Raw genomic sequence first — 18,475 nt, forward strand, 5'->3', positions numbered from 1 at the left:
GTGATCGTTCGATAATTTCCCTCGATCTTCCGTAGGCATGTCCAACGAATCTAGATTATCGACTGATAATTGATGCTGATCATTTTCATTTCGCATTTAACGAACATGATACAACTTTTGATAGAAATCAAAGAAAATTTTAATGTATCTTTCTTGTTTCTCTCGAAACGTTTAATTAATTGTTTCGTTACCGATCATTTGACGTGTATATGCTATATGATGAATTATTTTTCTTTCCTAGCATGATTAACGTGGGATTTAACATCATATAATGATTTTTATCAAATAATTTCTTATTATCTACCAATTTTTTAAATTTTTTCGCATAAATGAAAGATTATTTCTTCCAATCTAACTTTTTCAAAACTTCTATTGATACTAATACCAACAATTTTTCGTACACCATTCTAAATTTTAAATCTCGATTCCGATATTGAAGCATTGTTCCTTATAACGCAACAATTTACTTTTTTTCTTTCTATAACAATTAATAAAACACCCACCAAGTTGTATTTAACGTTATAAAAAATATCATTCAACAGTACGTTCAGTCACTAAATAAATTCCAAAATTATTTACATTGCATTTATGGAATCGAATTATTTCATGCATACAAAAAACAAATTCCTAAATTTTTTCCTGGAAATTAATTACATCGCGAGAAAATTTTTAAAACAAATTTACAACAAGAGGTTAACATTATCGATTCTCATAATCGATAATAATAATAATAAAAAAAAAAAAATTAACTCTCTACCAAGTCGACTTATTGAAAATTAGTTCATACTTTTTTTTTTTAATTTTTTCAGGGAAAGTCAATAAATTATCCTGTTTCTTTCGTTCGTTCGTTTTTTCTCTCTCCTCTCAGAAACGAAGGGAGATACAGAAGGATCAACGCGATAGAAGAAACAGGATAAGTATTAATTACCGGCGTGGCGAGGAATAATTTAAGAAGGCTTCCAGGATTAATTTTGCTCTTCGAAACAGCTTCTCGAATTAAACTCTTCCCATCTCTTTTCACCCCTCTCGAGGATCCGACTTCTCTCTTTCAGATTTCCTTTATTCACTGGCATCTCTCTCTCTACATTTTCCTTCGGTTGTTTATCTTCAATTTTCCCGCGCGACTTATTGTTTCTCTTCGTTCTTCTTTATCCCCTCTCTCTCTCTCTCTCTCTCTCTCTTCCTCGGAGAAGAAAGAAACTCTGCAGACCAATAGGAGAATCCTGGCGGAATGGAGGTTGAATCTTTTATCGTTTCTGTTTTGGGGCCACGGAAATGGGGAAAGAGGTGTTCTTATACATATACATGTATAGAGACTTGATTCAGGGACACGTCTGAATGGATTCGCTCGAACTGTTCCTGTCAGTTTTCAAGATACGAATACACTGTATCAAAATATAAGCGAGAAATGAAAGAAGAACGAAAAGTAAAAAATAGCCCTTGCTCAAAAAGGGATTAAAAAAAAAGAAGAAAATAGTAATGAAAAATAATCTTTTCTATAAAAGAAGAAAAATATGTTGCATCGAAAGGACAATAACAACAAATACGAAGATAATTTAAGAAATTTATAAAATATCCTTGATATCTATCTAGGATTGATTAACGAATTTTTTTTATTTTCCTTCGTTTCGATTTTTAAAAACATTCCATCTAATTATTTAATCGAGGGAAATTTATCAAGGCCAAAATTCACAATTTTACGTATCTCATAAATTTCTCGATTGATCGATCCTTTCAATTATCCTAATTTTTTTTTTATTTTAATACTTACAATAAACAAGTAAAAGAACTTCTGAACACCTCGAGATCAAGAAGAAGACGAAAATAAAACATTATAATATATATTCCTCGCGAAAATTCAAAAAATTCTTTTCACAGAATAGGTAGATCAATAAATCTATGAAAATCACGGTTGTTTGCGCAATGTCGCCCGATTGAAATTTGTTCCCAAGTGGAAAGTTTTGACCCTTGCTCCCTCCTATCTCCTGGCGGAGACAGGATCGATCGAATGAAATTAAATTTCGAAGCGAAAGTATCTCTGGAGAAAGGAAAGGAGAAAAAAAGAAAAAGAAAAAGAAAAAGAAAAAAAAAAAATAAAATAGAGAAAACTTTCACGGCGCTTGGTCACGAAAATCCGGACTTATTGTGAGGGTGAAAACAGAACTTTTAACGAGACACACCTTTTTCTTTTTTTTTTTTTTTCACCCTTGGAGGTTCTCCCTGCGAAATGGAGTTCGGCCACCGGTTTTTTAAAAGACAATACAACCACCGTGAAACGGATAAAAAGGACGGAGGAATCCGGTAGCTAAGACAAAAGCGAAACCCATTGAAAATCGAGAAGAAGACACGGGGAGGGGGAGGCAAAACGCGCGATGAAATGTTCATTGAATTGACTAATCTATTCAAATGACAAGGAGGGGAGGAGGATAGAGCAGAAAGGAAGGGAATTATTGGACAAAAGCTTTCCGCTTGGAAAAAAACCTTTTTAAATTGAAAATCTATCGTATTGTTCCATCCTAATTCGTCTAGTTTTCATCTCCTTAGTGGCCATTCCAGCCTTTCTCTTTCTCTTTCCGCCATTTTCCTCGGTTTGTAACTTACGGTGAAGCGCGGCTACTTTGAATAATTGAACGTCGATATTCGCGAGGAATCTGTTGGATTTTTGAAGAATGACTTTCCTTTGATTCGATATTCAAATTGTAATATAAATTTAAAAATAATATAAATTTTACAGAGGTTTTATAGGAGTTGGCGATTCATTCATTTGTTCAAAGATATTGGAACCACTTATTTTCAATATTTTAACGAATTCTGTTAAAAAAAAAATTCTGTTAAAAAAAATACGTGTATTTAATCTCTCGTATCGTGTATTCATTAGATTCTAACATCATAATAATATAATAACGATGAAAAATTTATGTAAAACGCATTTCCAGTGACGATAATCGGACGAATATAAATATTAATAATCGAATAATTTAATTATTTAAACACGACAAATTATGAACCCCGTCATTACATTATAAATTTCTTTCTCCTATCAAGAAAATTCCACGACGAATTATGATAAACGATACACTTGAGAAAAAGAGGAAAACGAATGGAATTTTCGATCTGACGAGAGAACGAAGGGAAATATAGAAGTTAACAAATGATAAAGGGGAAAGAAATAAATGGGATTTCGGTCCATTAGAAAATGGAGGTCAATATAAAGTTCGTATAGGAGGAGCGAGCCATCCAGATTCCCTTATTATCGTTTTCATTCGAGCAAGAAGCATCGCGCGACGCGACGTTCGAACAAATGTTTCTCGTTAAAGGCCGGGTCGGAATGAAAATCATAAAAGTGAAGTATCTCCTGTGACGAACGGCTCCCCGTCCATCTCCGGTTTCCTCAACAATGTTTCCACGAACAAAGGAGAAAAGAAAGGGGGATAGGAAGGAATAAAAATAACCGAGTAGATGGGAATAAAGTGTCGCAGAGGGCTCTAGGATGTTTGTCGGTTCTGTTAAAACGTTGATTTAATTAAGTCGACTGGGGTTGAGAACGGCGATGGCAACATCTTCTTCTTGGGATTCGCGAACACTTCGCGGTTTATTCTGTCAGTGGTTGCCGCTTTGCCGCTTCGTTCCCTTTTCCTGGATGGAAAAATTGAAGGCTGCCGTTTGATTCCTCCTTCTTAAATCTCTTTCCCTTCCCCGCTCGTTGTTTGTTTTAATTTAATCTTCACCGTTGAGAGGTGAAATTTCTTTCTTTTCGCGCGTCTGCGCTCTCTTTATTTCTCTTTTTCTCATTCGAGTGGAAGGTGAAATATTGAAGGAACAACAATTCTTTGCTTCGATGATCCGTTCACTCTCAAAATCCCTCCTCTTTTTTTTTTATTGGATAATAATTTAATCGTTTTTTTAGTAAGAAGAAATTTTTCTCTCGTCCCTTTTTATTCTCTTTGGATGGAGAGATCACCGGATGATTTTTATAAAAACGATTATTTTAATTAATTTACGAATCAATTATTTGCAGTGTAATGCATGTTTTGAAACTCACCTTGAATATTAAAAAAAAAAAATACAACGATTATAATAATTCCAATTTCTCTCTCAAAAACCTTAAATTCGTAATCTTTCTCTCATTGCAATAAATGCATACTCGAAGGAATAAATATTTTTCCGGGAAGTTCTTCTGGAGAAAAAAAAAAAAAAATGAAAATGATCGGTATAAATTCGACGTTTATCGAGCACTGTTCGCATTTGAAACGTCGGTGGCCGGCTTGGAGGCGTAAACTATTCCCAAAGAAAGTTATGATTTACCGGCACAACACGCTAATTTCCGATTCCGGGCGGTAAGTTTCCGTGCCAGGGAATTTCAGTTCAGCCGCATACGCGAGCAATACCACCACCAATACCATCCCTATATTCCGCCTATACCTATATACCACAGACGCTCCTCTCCTGGTTTCTAACTTTTATTTATTGATATCCTCCTCTCCGTTATTTATTTCGAAGCGACGTTCGCTCCCCTCCGCGCTTCTTTCTGTTTCCGGTATTATATAGGAGGAAGAAGGGAAACTGAATATCTTGAGGGCGTTTGTAGAAGGAGAAATCGAACGATTTAGATTCGTGTTTCTCGCGTAGGAAAGTCAAAAGTCGTTGAGAAATTGTGACGATTTGAACGACGAAAATTGTCTTTGAACTGAAAAAGACAAAGATTTTTAATAAATTGTGATGTGATATTCGGATTGTAAAGATTATTATCGTGTTTAAATTATGATAAACTTTGTCTCGTCGAGACTATCCTTGGTACGAATCTTTAAACTGTGATAGTTTTGGATTAAATCTATATTTTGACAGTTTTTCTTTTGTATTGTAAGAAACATTTAATAATCTTTGCGTATCAAATCGTTTAATTAATTAACAGCCTTTCACAGTTATAAAGTTTCGAGAAATTTCAACTCGTTGTTTGAAAGATGTTTGAAACAGTTTGATATAATATCAAGACGCTCGAAGGGATATCGGATGTTTAGAGTCAGACGAGAAGATACGTGTCACGTTTTGTGAAATAAACACAAAAAGTGGCGAGGAATATTCTTCTTTCAAGAATATTTTTCTTTCCTAGATTTTTCATGCTTTAACAAAGAAAGGCGAAACTTGACAGGGGGAGGGCACATCGTCGTCTGCTGGAGTAATATTCCTTTTTTTTTTTTTTTTCTGTTTCATTATATTTTTATTTTAATTTTATTTCAAAGTTGCATCGTTAAAACTTCGTTATTTAAATGTCACGAACGAGAGGGGAAGTTCTCTTTTAACCCTCCCTGTTACCATGGCCCCCTCGTAAGTGATTTTATTCATCGCGTAGCACGCGCGCAACCCGAAGAAGGCTGCGATTTATCGACGATATTCCTGCATTCAATCGCGAACGATGACATCGAGGGTGGTTTCCTTGTCAACGAGTGGGCGAGCTTCTTCTACAAGCTGGGACAAAAGTTCACATTCATCGTAAAATTCGACATTCTTCCTCCACATTTTTCTTTTCCAATTGATATAATATCTCTTAATAAAGTTACATTAATTAATCTAATTCATCTAATTCACTCTATTTCCTAATAATTAATAATCACCGAACGATCGAAAAAGATTCGATAAATTCGATAAAAATACATATGAAGGATCGAACAAAGGATTTCGTTCAAAAGGATTAATAAATTCGATGGAAAAGGAAATTACGAGCCGTTCCACGCGATATGCAGATCATCGATTTCGAACGACGAGAAGAACCCGACACCGGCTGCTTCTCCCGTCTATTTGGACGGAAGGGCGGAAATGGAGTAAATACGGGATCAACGGAGGGATGGTTGCGTTCAGTTTGTTTTTTCCCCTGGCAACAAAGGGTCCGCGCGGGATCAGGTTCACGGGACGTGAAAAAAGGGGGAAATGCAGTTATTGTGTTGCCCTCAGGATTGAAATCGTCTTCTTTCGCGAGGAGCGTGACCGTTTCCAACGGAAGATTGAAAGGGAAGATGGGAGGAGGGATGTTGGAGTCGAATAGGAATGGCCCCTGAAGTGTGAAAAGAGTACGTCGGGTTTGAATCGAGGTAAATATCTCAAGGGAATTGATGAATATCGCATCTCTTTGATGTAAATAATATAATTGTAATAATTTTGAATAAAATATAAGGTGATAATATTTAACATATCTTTCATTTATTTCACTGTATCCTATTTTTTATCTCGTTCTTAAATAATGAGATTATTGCAAGAATGAAATAATAAATTTATACGTGAAAAATTTCTATCGTATATACAACTTTTTCATAAAATGAATATATATATATATATATTTTTTAAATAATTTATACAATTTATTGAAAGGATATCGATAATCTTGGTTTTATTTATCCTGGCACAATTTTTATCTTCGATTTAACATCTCTCTATCTCTCTCTCTCTCTCTTTTGTAGTTAACGATAAAAATAAAAAAAATAACAACGCTTGCCAATTCAATTCATTCATCATCGCACAATCGATGATGCAAATTATGCAAAACCCGAATTGTATTCACGACGAAACATTTCCACCTTTTTACCCAACAGAAAATTAAATCGATCTATACACCCCACATATATCATCCATCCCCCGAAAAACAAAAAACAAAAAATAAATCCAAATCACAAATCAACCGTCAAACCCACGAGACGATTAATATCCAACGATAACCCGCGATCATAGAAAACATACCTGAAACACGAGGGCAATGAACGCGAGAGGAATAATCCGGAAACGGACAGTTGGGATAAATGGATCCCACCTGATTCGGATCTGAGACATCCATCGAATCTCTGCGACAATGAAAATCGTGAAGATAATCGATACATAAATTTTCCAACCGAGGATCGTTGGATCGTAAAAGAAAGAAAGAAAAAAAAAAAAAAGAAGAAAAGAAAGAAAGAAAGAAGGTGTAAGACACGGGGGAGGAAAAAGAAGGGAAAAAGAAGTCGAGAGCAGAGAAATCGACTGGGTCGCGTAAATCAAGGTGGGTGGCCAGGTCGATTCCTCTGCAATCCCTACTAGTTCGTGAGACTTCTATCACTGGTGGTGTTTTATCGAGCGGTTCCACGGCCTACCTTCAACCTTAAATTACAAGGTCGCAGCTATAGAGAGGCCGGCTATAAAGCACCAGGTATCCCCCGGTGTGTAAGTCGTCGTGTCAGGGACGAAAACTCGCCGCTAACGAACAAACGCTCTTGGCTCGAGCTAAGGGTTGTTTCTACAGGGTATTTCAAAATTGAAGAATTTTTCCTCCAGGAAGAAAGAATAAGAGAGAATTTTTGTATTCTGAAAAATTGTTCTCTCTATAACAGAGTTTCTTCTTTCCATAAATTTTTATTCGTGAGAGTAGTTTAGTTGGCAACGGTAAGGGTGGTTTTGTACAAGATTCTTCGAAATTAAAGATCTTTCCAGGGAATCTTTATCCGGAAAATTTGTTTTCTAGAGAAGTAGTTAGGAGAGAAATATTGTTAACAAAAACTCTATCGAATTTGGGTTTGAGCTTTTTCAAAAATTGAAGATTTTTTAAAGGAGATAGAGAATGGTAGAGAGTGTTTCGAAATTGAGAATTTTCTTTTTTTAAATTTGTTTCTCCATTAGAAAACTTTAGTTTAAGAGTATCTTGAAGGATTTCTAGTTTGCTATAAGTGAGAGTTCAGATTATAGGATTTTGAGGATTAGCAGTTAGGATGTGTTGGGGTGGAAGGATTATTAGGGATTTAGGCCTTAAGTTGAAATTCTGAGATTAAGTTTTGAAATTTTCGTTAGAATGTTTTTAAAACTCTAGAGATAAAAATTTTATTGTTATAAGAGTATCATCAAGGATCAAATTTTTTTCTAGAGAAAAGAGATTCTATTCTTTTCATTATTTCGAAATAAAAGAATTTGATTTCTTAAAGTTCGAGACTCTAAAAATAATAGCTCCTCAGAATTTAGAAATCTCGAATTTAAGATTATATATCTTAAGATCTTGAAATTTAGCGTTCTAAGGATTGCTACAGTCTGGAATTCACTGGAATCTAAAATCCTAGGATTAAAGACTCTATAACACGAATTTAACTTCTAAGTATCATTTTAATATACATTCACTATTGTTATTCAATTCTCAAATGAGTTTAACAAGTGAAATCAAAATATTTCCACTCTTAATGAAAATATTCTTTAAGAATACGAATTTTACAATTTAATTTTTTAATTTAAATTTACCATTCTTTCTTCATCCAATTCTCAAATAATTCGTAAAACATATTCTTATTAAAAATCTACTTATCCCTTAGTAAAAGTATCAAATTGAAATTTTTAAATTAATTCCACAGATACAATGTTGTTCTTCCACCATTCGTTATTTTTCTCGAAACAACATTCAATGTTCAACGATCCACAAGAAATGGATCCACCATCCCCCATCACGTCAATTCTACATTTTCAACTCCGTTACAGTTTCAATACGGTGATGATGCAGCACGAACGCATCATGCACGTTAATAGGCAATAGAGGAATGTCACGAGATCTTACGCCATTTCCACCATTCCGTTGGATGAAATACGGTAACGAGTCTGATTCATAGAACGATGAGGAAGAGGGAGGGAGGGGATGGTTAAATGGAAAGCGATTTAACCCCTTCCCCCCCTCCCCTCGGTCCAGATTTATTTTGCAATTTAGCCTGACAGTATGCTGTTCATCTCGCGAATCTGTGATTCCAACTTAAATAATTCATAGCCCCTAATACGAATAGTAATGGCGACCGTTTAAAATCCCCGTGCCCGCTGAAATATTCAGGTCGCGGCCACGAGCATTTTCCTGCACGTCGGCGACGAATAAACGAAACTATAACTGTTTATGCGGCTATTGAATTAACGATTGTAAATCAAAACGACACCGCGAATATTTCAACCGACGACAAGCCTCGGCCAATCATTATTAAACGAACGCTGTTGCTGCTTGGCCAATGAGAGAGTAAACAGGGGGGATGATGATGTTGAAGAGTTGAAGAGATAGAGAAAAGTCTAAACTGAATTTTAGGTTATTGAAATATATTATATCGAGAAGGAAAGAAAGAATTCAAAAAAAAATAACAACAGCAAGTAATTTGGCACTTAATATCGTTTAATAATAGTTAATAAACTCGTAAGTTTAAATTTTCTAAATATTTGATCTAAAATATTCTAATCAAATTACTGGAACTTTTCAATTTTCCACAAAATTGTATAATTCAGAATAACACTATAAAAAAAATGTTTCTAGAAACTTTTTTAACATCCCCTTTTTTTACAACATTCTCTATTTCCCTCGTTTAATAATAATCTACCAATCTTTATTTTTCCTTCACGTTCAAAAACAACTTGCAAAAGCTCTCCCCTTCGAAAAAAAAGAACGAAACTCTAACGAAACCATTTCCACCATGCGTTCTATAAAGTTGTATCGATGAAAAAGAAAAGGACAAGGAGAGAAAGAGAGAGAGAGAAAAAAGAGAGATATAAACGAAAAGAAACCGCTGTGTCTCCTTTTTTACAACATTCTCTATTTCCCTCGTTTAATAATAATCTACCAATCTTTATTTTTCCTTCACGTTCAAAAACAACTTGCAAAAGCTCTCCCCTTCGAAAAAAAAGAACGAAACTCTAACGAAACCATTTCCACCATGCGTTCTATAAAGTTGTATCGATGAAAAAGAAAAGGAGAAGGAGAGAAAGAGAGAGAGAGAGAGAGAGAGAAAAAAGAGAGATATAAACGAAAAGAAACCGCTGTGTCTCGGGGCGAAATGCAAGATCCCTCGAAAACGACCCTCGAAATCCCGAATCGTCGTCGATGGTTTGGCGCGAAACGCTCGTTTCACAGAGGGGCGGCGATTCAGCAGAATCGCCAAATTGCTGACTGCCACCACGCGCTTCTGTTTCCTGTTCTCGCGGTTTTATCCGGCGCCACCCCCGGCCTCCCCGCTCCCGTGTTTATACCTCCTTCGGCAATATGCCCCTCCTCGACGTGGGACGATTATACGCGTCATAATTTCCGTTTAATTGACTAATCATCCCGGCCCGTGACCGACAACCACGGCGCAGAAACGATATCCGGAAACACGCGGCCTACCCACCTGTTTATTAGCTTATTAGATTAACGCGCGAGGCATTATCGAGGTTATTACACCGGGGATGAAAATGTCCGCTCGATCCCCGGTGTAACCACCAATCTTGTAATTAAAATTTGTTGCTCCTACGCTCCTAGTTAGGAAACTTTGATCGCAAGCCACGATTATTATATAGTTGGCGAGATGTTAGATATTGAAGAGTAAAGTGTGCAAGTTCTCGGTGATCTATCGTTGTTCGATGGATAATACATGCTCCGTTAGGGAATTATTAAGGGTATTACGAGACGGGGTTATTCGGCTATTGTAAGAGCTATTATTTATTTATTCCTTTTTAGAGGATTATTAGAAATTTTGTGTTAAATTAAATGTATAAATTAATTCAGATTTTTATGATTGCCAATGATTAATTGATTCTTTGAAAATGAAGAAAAATATATAAAAATTAATATAAGTTTAGAAATTATGTGTGTGGAAGATGGAAGGGCTTACCTTGGCACGTTTGGAATATTTCAAGTATTGGTAATGATGATTGTCATAGTTGAAAACGTGTGGTGTCAACGTTATGTCACGATTTCGCATCTTGCCGGAGAGAGCCTTTTGTCGTTGCAGTTGCATCTTCTTGTTGTGGGCACGAAGATCAGAAGCTGGGAAAAAAGATCGATTTTTTTAATCAATACATCGTTCCACAGGATATAATAAATTAGAAGTAAACAAATCAAATTTCCAATCTCTCTTGTCAATTCAAAAAATAATAGTTTCTCGTGGAAATTTGTGTTTCAACAAAATAATAATTTATTACTTTTAATTATTTTTTTTAACGAAGGGGAAAATATGTTCTATTCTCTAGCCTCCTACGTTGCGAAAGAAATTATTGAATATTATCGAAAGAGAGATCGATAGAGAGAATGTAACTATGCGAAAATCGTTGAAAATTTAGTGGGGGATGTCGAGGAAATTCGGACGACCAAACGAAAACTCATTAATCGCGTGTAAATAAATGAGCATTTGCATTCGACACACGCGGCGACACAAGCTTTTCGATGATTTTTAAACAAACGCGACGACGTTGCAAACGCGATAAAACTCGATTGTCGACGTTTACACGCCTGTTTCCGAATATTTTATGCCCCGTTCACGGTGGCTTTATTAGTCCACCTGCGTTTGTTTGTTCCAAGCTTAACTACAAATTGTGTTTTTCGTTTGAAAATTGGGGGGAGGGGGGGGAGGAAAAAAAAACGAAATAAAAATTACTCGATTCATTATTATTGCATAACGTTCGAGGATATCCTACCTTTGCAAATATTCCGTTTGTCGATCCTTTCAAACAACGTATCAAACTCCATTTGATCGTGAATATTTTGCAAATACGTGTCGTCACTTGTATCACGTTTTGTAATTTTGGATTGACGTTGATAGATATTTTGACTTCCGGTTTTCAAATACCGGATCATAAATTTGGATTTTCTCAATAATACGAGATAATTTATTATTTCGTTGAAATATACATGATGACTTCTTTTTCCCCCATTATTTTGAAACTGTATTATTATTACGAAAGTTGATCGATGGATTTTACAGTTTCTGATAATCGTTTATCGCTTGATAATAGAGAATTTTATTATTAATTATATTTTTCTTGCACGAAACTTCAATGCGTGTCTTTATTGCTTCATTAATTATTCCTTTATGTTTGTATTTTCAACAAAATTTGAATTATTCTCTAATTCAAGAATTTTATTAGGTTATGTTTTATTACCAAGTCCATGTTATAAAATTTCCTTTTTTTTTTTATTTGATTTTAGAATAAACACGCGTATCTATTTTATGACATTAATCATTCTTTTGATTTTTCTTTTAAAATTTAATATCGTTTTAATATCAATTTAAATTAATATCGCTATCTTTATTGAAATGAATTACAACTCAAATGTGAATAATATAATTTAAAATTCCTAAAAAAAAAAATAAAAAAAAAAGATTCTTGTTAAGTTAATTGTATTTTCTTAGATCTAGATTCTTTCGACATTACGAATCCACGAGATAATTCAGCCTCGTACGCTTTAACACTGACATTATTGTTCTAACAAGCAATTATGAATATTCATGGTGGATGTTTGTCCCTGGTAGCAGAAAGAGGGACGCAAACAGAGAGTCCCACTGTTAAACCGACTATGCGTGGCTGCCTATGAATAAACTAACGAATTAATTTCACATGTAAAATTAGAAAACGTCCAAGCGAATTCGAGATTACGAAATGATTAAAATAATTAAAATATTCCTAATTCGTGCTTCGTATTTTTCAAAATGTTTGAATTGAAGAATAATATTACGATATTAATAAAATAGTTATATAATTAAAAGAAGAGAAAATATATCGTATATAAAATTGTTGCAGACTCTGAATTGAAAATTCGTTGTGGAAAATTGATCAGAATATTTTTTCTTTCTTTCTTTTTTTTTTTTTTGTTTCGATATCGACATCGACATCGAGTCTGAACGCTGATACGCCTCGAAGTAGAATCCTAGAACCATTAATTCGCCTCTCAAAACCTGTCTGCGATAAATCAAACCGGCTTCCCGGATAATAAATCGAGTTTGCTTGCCCTATATTCAGGGTTGTGGGTGTCTTCTTTTTCTTACACATGATGGACAAAAGTTCGTTTCTTGTTAATGAAAATTATATCAATCTCTTATGTTTTATGGGAGATAAATACGAGAAATAACGATTCGAAAATAATGAAAATAACTTTAACTACTTTACGTTACGTCGTGAGTAAAATCGAAAAGAGAAGATCTTTATCAATTTCTGTTTTTCCCAAGAATAATTTAGAATAATTTATATCTTCATCTTTTTTCTAAAACATAAATTTTTTAAAACAAAAATATTCAATCTATCGATAGATATTGGCCTCAAACATTCGTTTGATATTGCGAATATAAAATTTTATTACGAGTACGAGATTTTTGATGAAGTTTCATCCATGGATTCAACCTGTGCGTGTTCGATATTAAAAAGGGGTTAATTTGGACGATTGGAAAAAAGAAGTAATTAGGAAGTGAATGAAATCGGCGAAAAAACTTCAAATATGTTCCTGATATCTCGAGTATTTTAAACAGCTTCTACGCGAAGTTGACCTGAATACTTGGTTTGCACGCGAAGAAAGGGTGCCGCGGATAAATTGCACGCGAGTTCCTTCAAGGCTGAAAGAACTGTAAAATTCTTCAACTCTACAATCCAGGGAAATTTGATTTAATCTTCTTGCATTATCTTGAAAGGTTCCTTGTGCTCATGGCCCCATATGATTTTTATATCTCTTAAAATTTCGAATCGATTTAATATTTCTTTTTTAGAATACAAAGGGTGCAACAAATACAAAGCTTTCCTTCCATTCAAATCTTATTGATCTTCTACTATATATTGATTATATTTCTTCATTCTACTTTTCTCCCACTTCCCAAATTCGTGATGGTAAAAAATTTTATTGGAACGATGCTACAATATTGACTTAAACATTCTAATATACTTCTAACTATTCCAAGAACGAAATATCTCTGAAACTCTTCCAAAAAAAAAAAACCAATATTAAATAATTTCCCTGTATCCATAAAAAATCGTCGATTATACCTCTACTCGTTATAATTCCATCCAAATTAATTTTCATCCAAAGAACAATTTTATGTCATATTCCTCGGCGCCGATTTCCGTTTGGAAAAACGATTTCACGGAGGGGCGTGTGGCGCGTCCTCACCTTTGCAGGGGCAGAATCCTTTGCAGGCGATGCGGACCGACGTGTGGTGGATGCAATTGTGGTATTCCAGCCGGCATGGGGAGCTGTACGTGCGATTATCGCTTCCGCAAAGGAACGTCGGCTTAACCACGGGGCACTCTTGACATCTGGAACAAAAAAAACGGCGCGCGCCGTTTTAAACGGAAACTGTTCCACGCGCAACAATTTAATTGCTCGAGTGTGTTTCCTCCCTGCTATTTTCCACCGTTCACCATTTTCATAACTTCTGTTTCCACAGAGAGTTCGCGCAGTTAGTCGGTCGTTATTAAAATACCGCGGTTTCTCTCTTTCCGACGTATTTTCTTTTTTCTTTTTTTTTTTTTTTTTTTTTTTTTTTTGTAGAATTTCTCTACTTCCCCACGATTATCGATTAACTTCCTCTCGTTTCCAATCTTTTCTTGGAGAGGAGGGAAAATCAGAAGGAGGGAAAAGTTGTGTCGCGCGATTGCAATAGATTAATTTTCCAGTTTTTCGATATATTTATCTTTTATTTCTATTTTTCTTTCTAATCTTAAACGATATCTGTGTGTTATATCGATTTAGTTAATAATCTCATCATTCAGTGCTATCTTTTTTAAATCATTAAACGAAATGTATGCTACATGTATAAATATAAATAAGGAAAATAATTTCTTTAAAATTATTTATATGTTTCAACCGCGTATAACACTTTTATATGTCGCAATATGGTGAAAACTAATTAAGCGATTTTTCATTAGAACAGTGAAACTTTATTAAAAAAAAAAAAAAAAAAAAAAAAAAAAAAACAGGCACATACACACACACACACGCACAAATTGGACTATTATTTCGCGATGAATAAAAGGTAATTAAAAGATTTCATATCGCGAAAGAATATTTTTCACCGCGCAACAGAGCAACTCTATTAAAATATAAATTTGACTGTTACTACCCTCCTGTTATTATTATATAACGTAATAATGTCGATAAAGTCGCGAGAGGGAGGAGAGGATGGGTAGCTCTTTGTCAAAATTCTCCCGCCATTTTATCGTCTCCCCTCCCCCACGTGAGGAGGGGGAGGAAAAATTCCGGAATTTCCGAGCTTCATAATCATTAAGCAGTGCATCGTCGTAACACGAAATTACCAAGGCCTTTTCCTTTACCCAGCGCAAACAACGTTGCGCTAGCCCCGTGAAAAGGGGTGTCTCGTAAACTGGAATACTATTATAATGCGTTTAGTGGTGCGCGCACGAGCGGCCATGTTAATTATAATTTTATATTATTACCTCCCGCGTATATTATGGCCGTTAAATTTTCTTGCTTAGAATTCCCTTAACGAAAAATGGTCACCGGAAACCGGTGGGAGAACACGGAAGAGGTGTGGATAAAAGGCTGGTTCAATAGTTCAGACTTTTAAAGACGATATTCAATCCCCGTTGTGTCGATTATGAAAGCATTCTTGTGCTCCAAATTTGTTTTATTAACGTTATATATATATATCGTATAAATTATAATAAGTGTTGGTTGATGATTTAAAATTGTAAAATAATAAATATTATCGTTTTTCTTTTTTATTATATACGTATGTATGTGTTATTTAACGCGTTTTTTCGTGTGCAGATGTGTAATTTAAAGAATTAATTTAACCGTTAGTTCTTTTTCTGTATGCACGGTAAAATGTACGGTTTTACATTAGATACGTATATATGGCTCTGCACGATGAAAGCTTTTGTAAAAGCTTTTCAAAATTAGCTTTTCAACTGTATAACTTTTTTTTTAATGTAAATTTGTAACGTAATAAATGTCTTATAAATGTTATTGTAATTGTCTCTCGTAATTGTAATAATTTTTTTTTTTCTTTTTAGACGTCTGATTGATGTTTATATATCTATTATATATTTCGTCTATTCTTCTCGTTCATCTCAATTTTTTTTAGCGTCACTTAATCGATCAACGAAAATTATTACACTTTTTTTCTCGAGTAAAATTTTGCACAAAAACTAATATAAAATGTATCGTTTACTTAATCATTAAATAAAGAACATAATCAATTGAAATATATTACTTAGCAAATTATTAGAAATAAATTTCAGTTTTAATAATAATATATTATCATTACATAGCAAAAAAAAAAATATATATATATATATTGGACGATATATTTATTCTATATCTAGCATGTAGAGAACTTATGGTGGTACAGTATGGAGGTATAATAAAGAAGGGTCCCTTTGCGGATTCGGTTACAATACCGGCTAGGTTGGGCCTCGAGAATTTGTGGTTGTCGGCAAATGCATAATTAGTTTAAACCGAATAACACCGTAATTAAGCTGGTTTAACTCCTTTATCAAGATGGAGGCCTGCGGCTTTTCGGTCTTGTCATTTCCAAGAAATTCGCCCCCAGACTTTAGGAGGGGAAGAAGAAAGGTTGTAGATAGATTTTTTTTTTAAAGATCGCTTAATATTTTCGACAGACAACTGTGGGTGCATCGTTTCCTCGTATAATGTAACATATTTTTCCTCAAATATTAAAAAAATATTTATATTTCTTTTTAAAATCTTCCATCTTTTTAAAACGAATTAAAGTAATAAGATTTTCATTTTTCAGTCGAGAAGGAGAATTGAAAATATTTTTTAGATATATCGAATCTTTTCAATGAAAAAAAGAAAAAAGATAATATTTTCCATCTAGATTTTCATAATTGAAGGATCCCATAATACATTTTCATAAAGAATTTGCTTTAGAAGAAAGGTTTTAAAATTATGCTATATTATATATAACATATAAACGAAATATACCTTATTGGTTTCATTTTATTTTACGCAAAATGATAGATCTTGCAATAATGTGTATCTTTATGTATTTGTAAAAAGAGGAATTCAACGATATATTTGCTTTTACCGAAACTTTATATTTATGAAACAAATTGCAAAAACAAAAAGCAGGATAACCCAGTTAAATACGATTTATTTATAGCAGATAACATTCTGAATATTTTTGTTATAAACTAGGTTATGCAAATTAACGCAAATTTATTTATTTTTGTTATCGGATTAAGTTTGAGTTACCTTAGCCTACTTTTATTTTATTTTTAAACCATCGTTTAACTTATCATGTATGTATATAACAAATAACATAATTAATACACTCCGATCGAAAGACGAATATAATAAATTGTGATTGACGAAACGATTCGTCAATTGATAATCACAATATGGCAATTTTCTTTTCCAATTCATCAAATTGTTAATCTTATCTCCTAGATTTTTTTTTTTTTTTTTATTAACCTAAGCTAATCAAAAATTTCCCTTGAAACCACGCGCTCGAAAATTATTGCCTATTCGATTATTCAATCGGCCCGATAACGACAGAGTCGATTGGCTACGTAATCTCGATGCCTGCTTCCGGGAACGAATTAATTCGCGCGTACGTTTCGATTGCGCTCGTGCAATTTCGTTCGCTCGATGAAACGAAAACCGCCGATCGTAATTAATCGTCGTTCGTCGTTACAGATTCGTCAATCGTTAATTTCATTCCTGGCCTGCTATTTTCGTGGGGAACGGAATCGTTTCTTTTCATTCTCGTTACATACATCTCTCTCTCTCCCTTCGGTCAAACAAACTTCCCCCTCTATATTAAACAGAAAAATTACTCGAAATATTTTAATATTCCCATTGATTTTTCCGAGCACCGCCGCTCCTTCCAATAATTTCACGCTAGAAGAAATACCCGCCCGTGATGATTCTTTTCTATGGAAATTTCTTTCTTTATGAAAATACGAGAATAGGGGAAACTCGAATCGAATCTTGTTGCACGAATATTGATATTTACAGAGGGGATGATGATGATGATGATAATAATAATATATTCGCAACTGAGTTGGATGTATATAAATCGTTTGTAAACGAATATTTTGGAAATTTTGTTGCGTTGATGCGCAATGAAATGCCACCTCGCGAATAAAATTTTTAAATTTTAATTTTCGTTCGTGTATTATATTTTAACGTGAGAATAATTTTGCGTGTAAATTGTAATGAAAATTAGGATGATTTATTAAAATAATAATCGTAGATCGCAAAATGTGTGCATGCGAAATATTAATAAAAGATTTATTTATTTAGCACAAAAAAGTTTTTGTAATCGCTATTCACAATTTTCTTTTTTAACATTTCTCGCGTTTTTGATAAAATTTAAAAAACTTGAAGTGAAATTTAATTGCAAATTTCTATCAATTATTAATATACGTCACGCATGCATATTACGATAATAATATCTTATTATTTTTTACTGTATTAATTATATGATTAACTGACTTAAAAAAAATTTGATAAAACTATGCCATGCTAGAAACACTTATACTCGTTCCATTATTCCAAATATTGCTCGAATATTTTTTTATCTTCCTCCTCCACTTCTTCCTTCCCCCTCAGGATATTAAAATTTTAAACAAATCTCCACCTCCAAATATTCGTTTCTTCCACGTCTATGACTCCTATAACAGCTGCATCCCTTGCTAAATACCGGTGCTTAAGGGAACGTCAAAGAACGAGAAAGAACAGAAGATAAAATTACGAGGAGGAGGCAGCAGTCTGTGCCTTCAC

The 18,475-nt window shown here is 34.0% G+C and overlaps 1 protein-coding gene across 1 annotated transcript in view; it reads right to left on the minus strand.

The window, feature by feature from the left end:
• LOC122710874 (proteoglycan Cow) overlaps positions 1-18,475 on the minus strand; it is a 185,836-nt gene that overhangs the window by 10,769 nt on the left and 156,592 nt on the right. Inside the window, exons 6-7 of the mRNA XM_043929074.1 lie at positions 13,874-14,019; positions 10,614-10,768 (exon numbers count right to left, since the gene is read on the minus strand). Coding sequence (XP_043785009.1) covers positions 10,614-10,768; positions 13,874-14,019 — 301 coding nt within the window. The remainder of the gene's footprint in view (positions 1-10,613; positions 10,769-13,873; positions 14,020-18,475) is intronic.

The sequence above is a fragment of the Apis laboriosa genome, unplaced genomic scaffold, assembly GCF_014066325.1.
Source record: "Apis laboriosa isolate Shangri-la unplaced genomic scaffold, ASM1406632v1 scaffold158_cov153, whole genome shotgun sequence".
Classification (NCBI taxonomy): domain Eukaryota; kingdom Metazoa; phylum Arthropoda; class Insecta; order Hymenoptera; family Apidae; genus Apis; species Apis laboriosa.